Source organism: Gigantopelta aegis, chromosome 4, assembly GCF_016097555.1.
Source record: "Gigantopelta aegis isolate Gae_Host chromosome 4, Gae_host_genome, whole genome shotgun sequence".
Taxonomy (NCBI): Eukaryota; Metazoa; Mollusca; class Gastropoda; order Neomphalida; family Peltospiridae; genus Gigantopelta; species Gigantopelta aegis.
Genome location: NC_054702.1, coordinates 78,981,635 through 78,997,618, shown reverse-complemented (window position 1 = coordinate 78,997,618; position 15,984 = coordinate 78,981,635). Strand labels below are relative to the sequence as shown.

General features: G+C 35.2%; 1 protein-coding gene across 2 annotated transcripts in view; it reads right to left on the bottom strand.

Annotated features, from left to right (window-relative positions):
- The window catches only part of LOC121371162 (mitogen-activated protein kinase-binding protein 1-like), a 103,192-nt gene that overhangs the window by 73,177 nt on the left and 14,031 nt on the right, over positions 1-15,984 (bottom strand). For both annotated transcript variants that reach the window (XM_041496843.1, XM_041496842.1), the window contains exon 2: positions 14,299-14,390. In XM_041496843.1, coding sequence (XP_041352777.1) covers positions 14,299-14,390 — 92 coding nt within the window. The remainder of the gene's footprint in view (positions 1-14,298; positions 14,391-15,984) is intronic.

Genomic DNA, 15,984 nt, shown 5'->3' with positions numbered 1-15,984 from the left:
TAATGAAATTATATAGGTAGTATTAGCCTTGAGCTGTATTATCAGGATTCATGAATTTTATCGATTATTTTTGCACTGTTAATCGTCGACAACGTGAAATTCAGTTTGCACGTGCATGCATGGTTCAACATGTCCCGTGTAGTATTCGGTCAATTTGTTTTACTTGTCTTACTGACATTGTTGTCAAGTGAACGAAAACGCTTCAAAATTTGTAAAAAAAATTAAAGTTTTTTTACATTGTAGCATTTTTAGTTTGCCAAGGATACCCAATAATTTATGCGAACGGGCGATTGGCATGCTTGATGCTGGCATGTCGACAGAAGACATTGCAAAGCATGTTGGGAGTTCTAGTCGAGCGATACGAAATCTTCGCGTAAGATTTCGAACGACAGGAAGCACCAACGACTTGCCACGTCGTGGACGTCCGCGTGTTACAACGCGTGGTCAAGACCGCTATATCATGAGCACGCATTTGTGCAATCGATTCCAAACTGCCACTGCTACTGCTGCTAACACACCTGGGCTTCATAATAACTGAATCAGTGGGCAAACTGTTCGTAATCGTCTGCGGGAGAATGGTTTACATGCACGACGTCCTTACGTCGGATGCGTTTTAATGCAACGTCATCGTCTAAATCGTCTTAATTGGGCACGTGTACACACTCGTTGGATAAGGCGACACTGGAATACCGTTCTTTTTTCGGATGAATCCAGATTTTCTTTACAACGTGGTGATGGCAGGGTGCGCGTCTACCGTAGGAGAACCGAATGCTATGCTGACTGTTGTGTTCTTGAACGAGATCGTTTCAGGGGTGGGGGTTGTGTCATGGTCTGGGCAGCCATTGCCCATGGTTATGAATGAATGAATGTTTAACGACACCCCAGCACGAAAATCACATCGGCTATTGGGTGTCAAACTATGGTAATGCAAATAAATAAAGTGATGATCAACATCAATATAAAAATTCAAGACTTAAACAAAACAGTGTATAGAACTGTGCAAAAACACAAATATCACAGAATTTTACGGATACTGAATTTTACTCAAAACTTCAATTTTGTGCTGTATTGGCCATTCTCAAAGAGAATGTTACACCCCTGCACCACGGTGAGGTTACAGCACACGCAGGGGTGCCCATGGTTATCGTTCACCACTAGTCGTCATTGATGGCAACTTAAATGCTAAACATCTTGATTTTTCAGCATGATAATGCTACCTCTCATACAGCTAGAGACACTGTAAATTTTCTTAGGACAAATAACATTGATTTCATTGATGACTGGCCCGCTAAAAGTCCTGATCTCAACTCCATCGAGCATGTCTGGGATAATCTGGACAGACGATTGAGGCGTCGTCCCAACCCACCCGCTAACGTCAACGAACTTCGTCAAGCGCTCATTCAGGAATGGAACAATATTCCACAGGCAGAAATTAACACTGTAGTCAATTCTATGTGCCTGCGATGCACTGCAGTGGTCAATTCAAGAGGTGGTCATACCTGTTATTAAGTGTGTGTGTGTGTGTGGGGGGGGGGTAACCCCTACCACACTTGGTCAAAATTTCTTCCAGTTTCTGTTAACCTATGGCCATGATTTTTGCACCAAACGATGCATCATGGAACACTCTTTAAACGCATATATAACAATTATTCCCCCGGTTTGTTTTCATCAAGTTATGTTCAAGCAAAGTTAGCGAAAGTTTCTTATTTTGTTCAGTATCTATGTATATATATGGTAAAGTTTATCATCTCACAACACTGTCTGGCATTTCTTTCTAAAAACTTAATTTCTTGTTTGAAATATTAAATTGTGTTTTTGTCTAGTCATTTGATATTTATTTCTGAGCATATATTTATAATCACATACAAATTGTACAGCACTCCATCACATAATCTGAAATGTTTATCTAGTGATTGATAAAGTTAAATTAGTTTGTTTTGTTTAATAACACCACTAGAGCACATTGATTTATTTATTGCCAGCTACTGGATGTCAAACATTTGGTAATAATGACATATAGTCTTAGAGAGGAAACCCACATTTTTCTATTAGTAGCAAGGGATCTTTTATATGTACCATCCCACAGACAGGATAGTACATTAACTGCCTTTGGCATTATCAGTTGGGAACGAGAAATAGCCCAATGGATTCACCGACTGGGATCGATTCTAGACTGACCGCAAGTGCTTTACTACTGGGCTAAGCCCCATTCTGTTGTTTTTTGTCCAGGATCTCATGTTTGATTAGACTGGAAAAATAAGCGCAAGCAAATCATACTTAGGATATGTTTTCAGACCACTAAATGATATAGTACACCATTATTAGAACAGACATGTATTGGACATTTTTATAAATGAAATTGGGAATTTTCCATGCCACTTTGTTTTGAGAAGGGGCCTATGTTCGGACCCACAGAAAGCCTCAATAAATCCCTGCTTAGTGGTGGGATAAATGCTCAGCTTTGTGTTAAGATGAAAGTGTTTTGAATTGTAATCTGAATTATCATATATGCACTATTCACTAGAATGTATTTTTAAAACAGTACATTGTACTTAGAGTGTACAGAACAGTACCAACAAAACACCAAACAACCCTGGTAATTAACTACGGCAATCAGCAATGCTGTGAAGATTACTGCAGCGTGTTTTCAATTTTCTGCACCATTTATTTTGCTGTGAAATTTTCTGTCACTTTTCTTAAAGCCGCACACCCTAGTTCCATCCAACGAAAATAAATTATAATTTGGTTAATCTACAAACCTGTAACACACTTAGATCACGATTTTTATCAAATGGAGTGAAAAAGCAGGTTTTATATCGATAAATACCATGGGCAATCCCCATGTCCCAATTGCTTGAAATAATTTTGAAAGTTAGTATTCTGATGTCACCAGTAGATGTCGCTTGAAGCACAACAATGCCTACGTCATGACAAATTTCACAGAGTGCGCACAGACTTGGGGTGCGTTCTTTTCACCTCTCCTGGACATGTTCCAACTGTTCTGTCCTGGTTGTATTCCCTCTCCAGATATCGTAAGACTTAGCAAGATTATTGGTTTTAAGGGTTTGTAACGTTTTGTATTGAGACACTTACTTGTCTGAACTTAATTGTTACTGAAAATGTTCACGAACTGTGAAGAAAAATCTCACAAATGAACAACAACAAATCAGATGTTGATTGCGCGAACCGTGCACGAGAAAACAAACCGAACCAAATTGATAACGGTCATGTGGTATACCAACATCTGTGACGTTTACACAGGAAGATTCCCTCTAAAAATAGATTGGACCTCGCTTGCTTAACGGTTTTTTCTCGACAGCACGTCTTGTGAAAAAATCCAAAAAATGCATTTCGTGGTTTTACAAACATCAGGATTACCAAAAAGCACTTCAGGTGAATGGAAATGTGTATTCTAAATAATAAAATGTAAGTAAAGTGCAATTTTATTTGTGAAAAATGGGGTTTAATAGCGAAAAACAACGCTGTAATGGTTAACAAATAGCCGTAACTAGGGTGCGTCCCTTTAATTAACTTTTCCCCCCCCCTAATACTAACAGTATCATGACAAATTTGTGTGAAATTAATTTTTATTCAATGCCCATGAGCATGCAGTTAGGCTAAAAAGAAAAAAAAAAAAAAGAAAAAAAAAAAAGAAAAAAAAAGGGATCCCATTAGTTATATGTATGCTTGATGGAGATGGGGAAATTCCAACCCTCCAGGTTAAACTATTTTGTCTGAAGCTTAATTGCAATGGGTGTTTTCTGTCAGTCGCTATTCACTTCTAATTTTCTTCTACATATATGTTAGCTTCGTAAGCCATGCTAACTGTACCTGTAAACTACATGTATCTTGGGGGGAAAAGTGTGCATGTGATTCAGTTCTCCACCATGAGAGATAACAACATACATTGTATATTACAACTAGTCCAGCATGCTTTGTAAGTTATTAACAGGGTGCGCTGTGCCAGGTGTGTGGATGAAGTAAGCGGACAGGTAATCAGACAGACTGTCGTTTGGAACAGTGTCATACTGCTGACCTAGCTCACAATAACGTCAGTCCAGCGTCACAAAACATCAATTGTATGCGTGAGCGGTACAAGATGCCAGATTTGTGTAATGATGCATGAAAATGGTCTAAATACAAACTAGGTCCTGTACGCCAGACCTTGCTGAACACTGAAAGCAAAGAAGCCGCTTATACAAATATTCATTGTACTAAAATATGATACAAGAAATAGGATGAGTCGGGTGGAAAAGTTGAAGATAAAGGATGTCCCACATAATACAGTATGCACGTGTATGTATTAACAGCAATAGGCTTAATATCTTGTTCAGAATGACTGCAACAAATATGTAACTGAAAGGTCTATTGCATAAACCACAGTCCGATTCAAAATGTGCTGTTAAAAGACAATGTAAACAGATACATTCATATTATATAAATAAGAAAAACCCGTAAAACATCAAAGGTTTGTGCAATACTGCATACAGGGAAGCTCTCTTTATGAATAAACTGTGTCACACTAAGTTCAAATTCAGTTCAGACTACAGGTGAATCATTGTACTGGAAACTAGTTATAGAAAATTAAACAACATATTCTAAAAAAAAAATTAAAAAAAGAAGATTTTTTTTGTTGGTTTTGTTTGTTTGTTTGAGTGTTTGTTTTTTTAAACTGTGCATTGTATTTATCTGTTTTAAGCATATACTTCAATATCATATAGGTAAACATCATAGGCATGAATACTATGCTATGAAGCATTTTTGCAAAAGTTTAATGCTATGTTAATAGTATATTTGTGAAAACAACATCAATATGTAATGTATCCAATATTCAGAAGATTTTCACAATAATAAGCAATCTCTGTCCAAATACTTAGGCAGAGATTAAAACCCAAACCCAGTGGCATGGTGCACCATTGGTTGTGTCATCAAGTGTAAGTGTATGATATAAACCTTTCTGGCATTTAATTTATATTCTGTCTAAGGTTCATAAAATTGGGGACGGGGGGGGGGGGGGGGGGGGGGGGGGGGGGGGGGGGGGGGGGGGGGGTTGGGGGGGGGGGGGGGGGGGGGGGGGGGGGTGGGGGGGGGGGGGGGGGTGGGGGGGGGGGGGGGGGGGGGGGGGGGGGGGGGGGGGGGGGGGGGGGGGGCCTCCCAAGAAAGAAAATGGGTTCGGTTTAGGGTTGGGGTTAAGAAATCATACAGTAATGATAAGAGTGATTAATTTTGTCTAAAGGTTAATTTAAAATAATGAAATCTGGAAAAAAAATTGGGTGTAGCGCCATACCCGTCTTACCCTCTGGCAGAAACCCTGGTCATTACCAATTTGCCAAAAAGCTCATTTGAAAACTGTGTGTCATTTAAAAATAGATATTCTGTTTACCGGGTAGCTAAATTTTACTTGAATTTGACTAACAGATTTTTTGGTATCAAATTCACCAAATTGCTATTCATTTTTTTGCATCCTGCTTAAACCCTACTTGGTAATAATATTCAGCAAAGCCAAACAGTGTGGGTGGTTTGGTGGTTGTTGTTTTTGTTGAGGTTTTTTTAAAAAGTTATTATTAAATTAGAATTAGGAATAAGCAGTCACAAGGAAGTCAAGGGTTAATGTTTTCAACTGACACAGAACAGCACGTTGGGGAATACGATGATCTTTCATCATTGTATGCCTGTCAGGTTTAGCAGAGAACTCTATGGAGCATTGAAAGGAGAGAGGCAGACAACACATGTTCAAAGAATTAGCTAACTAAAGCTGAAGACCATGACAAGTAAACTGACAGTGCAGAGAACTCTGACTGACACTGAAACATAGCTGCAGACCACACTGCATGATGGCAGCAGGTAAAGAACATGTCCATGTAGAGCCCAGTAATTAGACATGTCATAATTGCCATCAACATAACAATATACCGTATGTATAACAGGTATAGCATATGTATATCTACAGGTACGTAGGGTAAGGGTCATGAATGGAGATGTTAAGCCAAGCTGGTAATACATGTACAAGAAACTCTGATGTACAAGTGCCTACAATTACAGTTAACCCTGTTGAAGTTGGCACCTTATGGTGCAGCCAATTGACTTAAGTAATCCACATTACCATTCTCAAATCAACACATGAATATATGCTGTTAAAACCTAAACTACTGTTCATGTTCAAAGATGTTGTCTTAATAGGCCATCTTTTCCCATAATCCTCCTTGTATATTTGACTGTTTAATACCGGTTTTACTGTATCTTTAAACATTAACTGATGCCACAGAATATAGTTAACATAATCAAGGGGGAAGGGGGAACAGTGTAAAATGCCTGTACAGTTTAATAAATATGTAGAAGTAAGAGATCTCTATATTAAATAAAGTCCTAGTATAATGCTAGTTTAGGTGTCTAAGTGTGACTGGTCACCACTGAACACACTATAGTTAATTCCACCTTGCAGCAAGCAATCTATGGCTAATTCCATCTCTATCTTAACGTCCATTAAGTGTTTAATTTTAAATAAGAATCTACTGTGGCCTTTGCCATAATCTTATCTCTGGCTCCACCTGTGTTCAAACAGTCAGGGAGATCTGTTTGATCTTTCGCAGTTTCCTACAAATTGTCAAGGTGTGAAAGATCAACACACAGACAAGATCCCTCCCTTCTTCACAGTTCCAGCTGCCAAATTAAATACTTTCCACATATCTCCTTACAAAGGCAGCAAGACTATCCTGTAACGTATCTCTAACAATATACTGGTGCATGACAAAAATGTGTAACATCCATACAGTTATGAGGATCGGTATTGCCGTCACCTATTTTATTGCAAAAACCACATAAAAAGAATGTACACAAAGGCATAATATAGCTGGGTACTCTAAGCCGGTGTGTGAAGACAAGGCTGTGCCTCCCCAGCAGATAAACCATGAACGCTTGTTCTTCAGTTTGTCGTGACGTCTGTGCATACGGTAGGAGGTTGCACATACATGTACACAGACAACAGTCTGGGAAAAACTCAGTGTATTTTGGCCGTGTTCTCTCCCCTCAAGCTTTATCTCTTTTACAATCATGTCTGTGGTCATTAACATCTATAAGTGATCATTCTAATCATAAATCATTACATATTTAAAGATATATATACTGAACTCCATTGAAAACACATCACCCTATTCTCAGTTGGTTTTGCTATCATATGTGTGAATTTGCTGTATAACACACAATAACCCTAACCCTTGTATACAATTTTGGGGTTATTTATTGCCTACCAGAATGCATACAGTTATATAAACTCAGTTAAATCTTCTTTTTTTTCCCCTTCTCCTGTCCTTTATCCATCTACAAATCTCACTGGTGCATTTTCACTGGAGTTCAGTATATAATAAAAGTGTAAAATGTGTACTGAGATAAGGTTTGTGGATCCACAAAATTATTTTCTCCATGGATATCTAACTTTTGTTGGATTATTTGTCAAGACATTCCTGAAAAGTAGAAACCATTTGGTTATCAGGAAGCTATAAAATAATGCACTGTATTAGGTGTTAACCCCATATAAGATGAAACTTTATTGCATATAAACAGCCATAAACAAGACAATTAACACTGTCAAAATCACTGCCTAACATTTAAAATACAGTGTTTATAATTTTTTACTTTTAAGATCAGAGAAGAAAACTCATTGGCATGGGAGAGACAATTAGAAAATATGTGAGGGGAGGAAAGAATAAGAGGTAAAACTAATAAAATGAATAGAGAAGTATAAGACTGGGGAATGGAGAAGAGAATTAGGGGAGGAAAGGAATGAGAGCAAATTACATGTAGAACCTTTCTTGGTGACAAATTCACATCATGTATCTTCAACACACAAAAAAACAAAGTACCAACATAATCATAGGTTAGGTTACAAAGAGTAGGTTACAAAGATGTCTGAATTTAAATATATAAACAAGAACTTGTAGAAATCTCCATACACAGGAAAAGAAAGGGATATTTGTCTAATGATAAATGAAAACACCTTTTTAAACTACAGCTACCTACATGTATACAAAAAAAAAATTGTATTTTAATGTATGGAACTTACTTACAACGTAGTTGAGTGAAAGACAGATACCCATTACAGTGACTACACCACATAGACTACTACAGAAAAGCAACAAGTGATCTATTAAAAATTGACTGTTACATAGACTGTACATACCATTGCCTTTGATGTATTAATCATGGGGCATTGATTGAGACTGTAAGAAATGAGTTTATTGAGGGCAATCGATCCTGTGACACAACACACCTCAGGCAAATGCTATTTCTAAGTACTGAGCTTCATGAATAAATGTAAAGATACACCCACAGACAAAGTGACAGAGTGTTGGTCTTGAGGATAATAAAACAAAGTGGGTTAGCTGTACAAATTATAGACCAGACCCCTACTACCAGAGTACCAGACATGTATGATGACTTAGAAGTGCTGACAATGGGTGGGTCGCATGCTTTGTTTGAGGAGCGTATCACAGCACTTGGACAATGTTTGAGCAAGTCTTCATCAAGATGTGTTGAATGTCAAGATGGCCAACAGCTCACAAACACCACACACACATTAGTTCTCAGGCTGGTATTATCAAAACTACACTTTGCTTATCAGTACTTGTGGTCATTATATAAACATACACAGGTACAGGACATTATCATAAGGACATGCATTACTGTTGGTGTCAACTAGTGTAGAGTCGACATATATTACATTACAGTGGTTTAGTTAATGTAGACATGTTTATATGTTACAGGTGATAAAAATTAAGTATCCAATAGACACATACATTGATAGAAATATCTACATACAGTCTAGATACATTGATAAAAGTATCTACATACATAGTCTATCCATTGGTAGAAATATCTACATACATAGTCTATACATTAATAGAAATATCTACATACATAGTCTATCTTTTTTATTTAAATAGCTGGCAATGATAGTAGGCTGTAAGCTACTACATACGTCATTGTACACACATAGTTACACACACAGAACAAAGTTTTTCCTCGCCTCACCCATATCCCATAACAACTGGTTCAACACACAATTTTTAACATTAAATCAGGGAATATCAAAAACTACTACTTAACATTTTACAACTGTCTATTGATCTCTGAAAGTTGCACAGTGAATCGCCACGTGATACTGAGCAAAATGTTCCCCAAAAACATGTATGATCTTTATCATTCATTCACATAATCATCGTTATTAATGTGACTGGAATTTTATTATTTTTAATGGTATTAGTGTGACAGTGGCATTTATTTTCATCTTTACAACTTAGACTACATCATGTAACAGGAATAAGCAATAAATTGTGAACACACCTGTACTTTATTAACTAGAGCATACATATAAAATTCATACCATGTTTTCCTGTATATAGTGACTCATAATATACACATACTGTGAAAGTCACTTGACATAAGTACAATAAAATTGTATCTGTACGACAAACATAAAATACAATTTTATCAAGTAAGCAAATTAAAACAAAAATGTACATCACATATTAAATGTTTATGACACACCAGTGTAAGATATTACTCATGTCATAACAATTACTCAATATCTAATTAGTGTAATATTGGCATGTGCAGACTGGCAGGGTACTTTTATTTTGAATGACGTCAGTACTGCGATAAAATAAGCCATTATATTTGGGCCTATTTTAAATAATTGTGTACAAACCAAAACGATGTCGACCTGCTACTCTTTTTTAACAGCCTTATGTATAAAATTTCAAAACCTCATTAATTAGCTAACACTTACTGCAAGCTTCACACCAAAATCTTAACTGCATTCATGACGTCTTGTTACACACTGTGACGTCGTTTACTTGTGACATAGATCACTTGTTGACCCAATTCGTAGAAAATAAAGTGTAGTAGGTCTCAACATCTGCTTACTTCTGCATTGCAGCTTGTTTGCAGTTGGTTTGTAATAAATAAAATACTAAACTAGCTTGCCTGTCATATCAATGTAACCATTTTTATGAAACTCATGAACAGTGTTGGTATCTGACTCGCTTTTGCTCATCAGTTACCAAAACTGTCCACTCGTTTCATAAAAATGGTATGACAGGCAAGCTCATTTAGTATTCTATATATATATATATATATATACAACATACGTATGATACTTTAAAAGCAATGACAAACATATTTATTTCTAAAAAATTAGTTGTGTAAAATTATCCTTTTTATAATATACTTGATCTAGTTATATACCTTGATGACCAAGATTTATATACCAATTTAAGTTTGAGAGCCAGTTATTTCATTTAACCTCACACTTCCAAATTATTTATCATTTCATTTAACCTCGCACTTCCAAATTATTTATCATTTCATTTGACCTCGCACTTCCAAATTCTGTGAAACAGTAAATGTGTACAGATACCAATAAATATACTAACTGGTGTTAATGTACTTCAACGGACTACACAGACATAAAACAAAGCCAGGACTGCTGGCTGCAGGAAAACACGGTTGACTGGAAATGCTTTTGTTAATGGCCTCACATGTACATATAGTGTGGTGTGCATGGACACTCGACTGGCTGTAAGCCATTATCCCATTTCTGTAATCAGCAGGTATACAAAGTGATATGCCATAAATAATATCTTATGGCAACACATAATTCACTTGACGAAGAAGATCCCAGTCAACTTCCTTATATACTATGTAGTATATTCCTGTTAACAGTTATATACATACATGTATATTAATCATAGTATTTACATTTATACATTAAAAACATTAATTATAGGGACAGGTATGTGTGAAAACCCCTGTGTATAGTCAAAGCATATGCACAGACTACTTAAAAATATTTCATATGAAGAATATTTTAAGTCAACTTCTTGAGATACCAACACTGTTCACGAGTTTCGTAAAAATGGTATGACAGGCAAGCTAGTTTAGTATTTTATTTAATACAAACCAACTGCAAACAAGCCGCAAAGCAGAAGTAAGCAGATGTCGATACCTACTACACGTTGTTTTCAGCAAGTGATCTAGGTCACACATAAACATGTCAGTGAGCAACAAGACATTCAATGGCCTTGACCTTCATACTCATGTAATAATTAACTTTCAATAAAATTAAATATGTTATGGCAATACCCTTTCTATGGCTGGAATAATGTAACAAGATTTTTTGTTTAAAAAAATAATTTTCATCAAATGTGTCAACAATTTAAAAAAAAGGCCCTTGATATGTACTAATACAAGTGTTTATTCAGAAGTGAAGATTAGGCTGGTGAGGATCTACATGTGTATGGTCACTAATATATTTAACTAGTACATGAATGTACAGTAATTTCCAAAGATCTTTAACCTCATTTGTAATCAAAGGGTGTCATGCACTGCAGCCTATCACAGTGGTTCAGTAATTAGGAATCAACATAGTAATTAATTTGGGGTTATAATAAAGAGACAGAAAGGAAATAAATGTTTGTTTAATGATACATCAGCACATCCATCAGTGTAACATGCATGTAGTTTGTACAGTCAAACCTGTTTAAACCTGACCCTAAACAAACTAGAATTCTGTCAAAACTAACCAAGTTTCATGGTACCAAATTTTAATAAATTCTCAAACTTGACCCTCTAAACACTAGATCCTGTTTAAATCAGATAAATATGATGTCCCAGGCACGATCCGGTTAAGAAAGGTTTCATTGTATATCATTAAACAGGGGCACAACATTGTCTGGATCTGGAAGGGTGGTTCAAATTTGAACCTAGCTTATGTCAACATGAATATAGCTTAGTATTGCTCTAAAAAATTGTTTTAACCTGGGGGGGGGGGGGGGGGGGGGGGGGGGGGGAGGCAAACCACCTTAACCCTCTCCCAATTCTCCTCTCCTGAATAAATATGGTTATTGCGACATATATGGTCTAGACAGTAAGAGCAGAAAGACAACAAAGGATAGTCAATCTCTGGTTAACAGCCAATGTGCATCCCAGCATGAAGTGGATTATTCAGTTACATGTACATGTAAGTACAATAGTAGAAACCCTAGCGTCACTTCATAATGCTACCCCTACTGAACAGAGTGTTCATTGTTTCAAAGTGGGAGACAGCTTACTCAAGTGGTGGCTGTATGTTAAGCACCTTCATGTAACTTCTTAAACAATGTAATTAATCTGTATTGTATTCTGGAAGTTATAAAAACTCACTGAAATTAATCTGTTGCCAGATAGTTTCCTCATAATACACAAAGAAATGTTTTTCTTTCGGGTTTTTTAGGGGGGAGGGGAGGGGGGGGCGGCTTTTACAAATTTTCTTTTGTCATCCTGGTAGTGTATATTTATACATTTTTTGACAATACAAGTAGACAACACAAAAATACCCTTACTACATGTAGACTATATTGCCAGGGTTCCTTTAATAGATGCCACTGGCCATATCCATATAACGTACAAAGTAAAGGTACTGGTACACCTGTTAAAGACACTAAGCTTATACAAACACATAGAATACTTTTAGCCAGCCACATGTTCCAAACAGCAGATCACCTTTCTCAAACACCTAGATGTGTATTTTCAAACAGCTTGCACTTTAATCATGCAGGCCGACTGACATGTTTATTAGGTTTGGCCTATGAACTGACTGGTTTACTGTACATCTGCAAATCCACATAAACCAAGTCTCAAGAAACCAGCGAATAGTAAGCGATCAAGGTTTTATAAATTACTGGTATATACCACTTATGAGGATGGTTTTGTTTAAAGAAAGAAATAACATACATGTGTAAAGGTATATATAATTATATGCATGTATGATAAGTACTGTTAATATTTCTATACATTGAAAGTGATGTTAAGGAATATTATAACTTTTAAACAGAATTAAATACATTAACATGAATAACCATACAGAATCCCATAGTAAATGTAAGCAAGCAGTACTAGTAGTTTTACATTAAACCACACATGTATTAATAGCTCTTTATCAACTTGATTGATTTAGTTTTGAATTTCTGCTTTCATTCATTCCATACTGGTGCGTAAATGTAAAATGAATTATGCTTATATGCTTACCAGATGTAAATGATATACATGTATGTGCCATTTTACAATAAAACTATGACATTTTACATTAAATTCTGTAGGTATATATTTCTAATTAATACAAAAATCTGCCAATATTTAAATACATGTAAATATAATAGGGGTGCAGAAAGTACTCGCCCACTTGCCAAATGTGAGTAAACATTCTGGTGGACAGAGCTTAAAAAATGAAACTACTAAAGTCCGACAGACGATCTGTCTTTTTCTGATTGACATGTACCGTAAAAAAAAAAAAAAATTAAATTTTTGCATTGAACCCACGACTCTGCATTGATCAGTCATGTTAGAATTCCAAACCATTCAAACAAACGGTTCGGAATTGTGACGAAATACACAATAAATGTACCACATTGACAATACACGACTTTGGAGTTCAGAACTGCACAAGTGCAACATTCCGGAAACAGAGTCAGTCAAAGGTCAATACTTTCTAGAAATGGCTTGTTTACACTGAAAGACACCCAATAGCCTACATGTATTTTTGTGCTGGGTTGTTGTTAAACATTCATTCACGTTGCTGGTGTGTTTTGAATAGAATACTTGCAAGGTATCACTTGAATTTTGGAAATCTATATGTAAGAAAATGAAAAAAACTTTGCCGTTACCAGAATATTTCAAAATGTATTGTGTAGTCAATCAAGGTTTGGGGCTTGATTTTGTTTGCCACAGAATGTTGATCACTTAACCAAACAACTGTCCATAATAATGTTTTTGTCAAATATATATTTCTATCTTTTGAAGTAAAGACAATGTATATTATAACATTGTTAAACAATAATATATTGTTCTACAGGCTAGTGGATTAGTAGAAATACTGACAGGATAGTAAATTTTAGTTTTACTGGTCTGGCAGGCTGATGAAATATTTTCCATTTCTGCACCCCTGTATATGAAATGAAGTATACAGTTTACAACTACTGAAAACAACAGATGTTTTTAAGCAATAAATAACTCACTTTAACTTTTATAACAAATAGTTATTTATATACTAGTAGTTGAATTATAATGCTTAGCTGCTTTCTCCAATTAGCTGAGGGTACATTGCAGTGGATCGACATCATTATTTCACAATACTGTACCACTAATTTTTGTCCAACTATGAAAAAAATTTGTGTACATGAAAGAAATGTATTCATTAAAAAAGAATTAACTGATGCCTGTATATATAAATATACATGTAATATATATATAAAATATAATGCTCACCCTGCTGGGTAGGCTATAGTCCCTGAGTTGCTGTCGCATGCAAGAGCTGCTCCATTGTTGACGGTCAGTCCCAAAACCCGTTCAAGTGTCACCTACAAAAATAAATAAGTTTTCAAACAGATGATACACACATGTATATGATTAAATGAACACACCATATTTCTACAAAAATAAATGTTTTTAAATATATCCCCTTTAAAAAAACATTCTATGATATAAATACATGTACATGTATAGTGTACATGACACAAAAATACAGGTTCAAAATAATGTCCAGGAAATTAACGTTTTACAGCCACAAAAGTATATATCCAAAGTAATAATCAAAACTATATGTATTTATAGCTATTGGTATCTATTATAAACAAATGGTGGTACCAGTGCATCATTAAAATATGAAAAATTATATTCTAAAAAAGATACTAGTGAAATAGATTTTAATTAATTATTTGATGAAAATGTTTTTTCTAAACTTAATCAAGAAGATGCTGAAAAACTTGAAGGTAAATTGACATATGATGAAATACTAATAGCTTTAAAAAATATGAAAAATGAAAAGAGTCCATGGTTTACCGCAGAATTCTTTTTAAAAAATTGGAGAGACTTGAATAAATATTTATTAGGATCATTGAATTATGCATATCAGACAGATAATCTTTTTATAACTCAAAAACAAGGTATTATTACATGCATTCCCAAGGGAAATAAGCCTAAACAATTTTTTAAAAATTGGAGGCCAATTTCATTGTTAAATGTTTCATATAAAATTGCATCAGCTGCTATAGCACAAAGAATAAAATTTGTGTTGCCTATTATAATTAGCGAAGAACAAAAAGGTTTCATGTCAGGACGATGTATAGGTGAGGTAACAAGACTAATATATGACATCATGGAGTATACAGAAAATCAACAAATTCCTGGCTTATTATTGTTAATTGACTTTGAAAAGGCATTTGATTCTGTAGACTGGGGATTTAGTTTTAATATTCTGAAATATTTTGGTTTTGGTCCTTCAATACAAAAATGGATTTCAATTTTTCATAAAGATTCTCAGTCTACTGTTCTTGTTAATGGTTTTGCTTCATCTTTTTTTAAATTAGGAAGAGGTTGCCGTCAAGGGGATCCGATAATGCATATGTACCCAGTTTGAAATGGATCCAAAAAGAGTTGACGGAGTACTATTATGTTACAAAAGCAGCGGCTTTTTCCCGTGTGCAACTATGATAAATTCACCAAATTTTGGTAAATTTGTCACAATATATTTAAAACCTAGATTGTATTTCTCTTCTTTTTTTGATACTTATTATGTCCTTAGTCTCCTTTTGATTTTTTCATACATGTATGTCTGATTGTCAGTCACATATATTCGATCTTAGCTAAATATCTCCTTTGCTACTTCGTTTTTTTTCATGTGGATCTTTTTATCATATGTACTGTATACATCTGTGTGTGGATATCATGTCAATAAAAATGGGAATAATAAAAATTAAAATAATAAAATACATCTTGGAGAATTTATATTATCTAGGTGGTGACAATTTAATAGGATATTTATTAATTAAGAATAAAATTTAATTTTATGACATGCAGGTCTTAATTCTCTGTAAAATTCAAGATGGTGGTTTCCATTACCATTGTATTTGTAAAATTCATCTTTGTACACAATATTTAGCATGTGTGTATGGT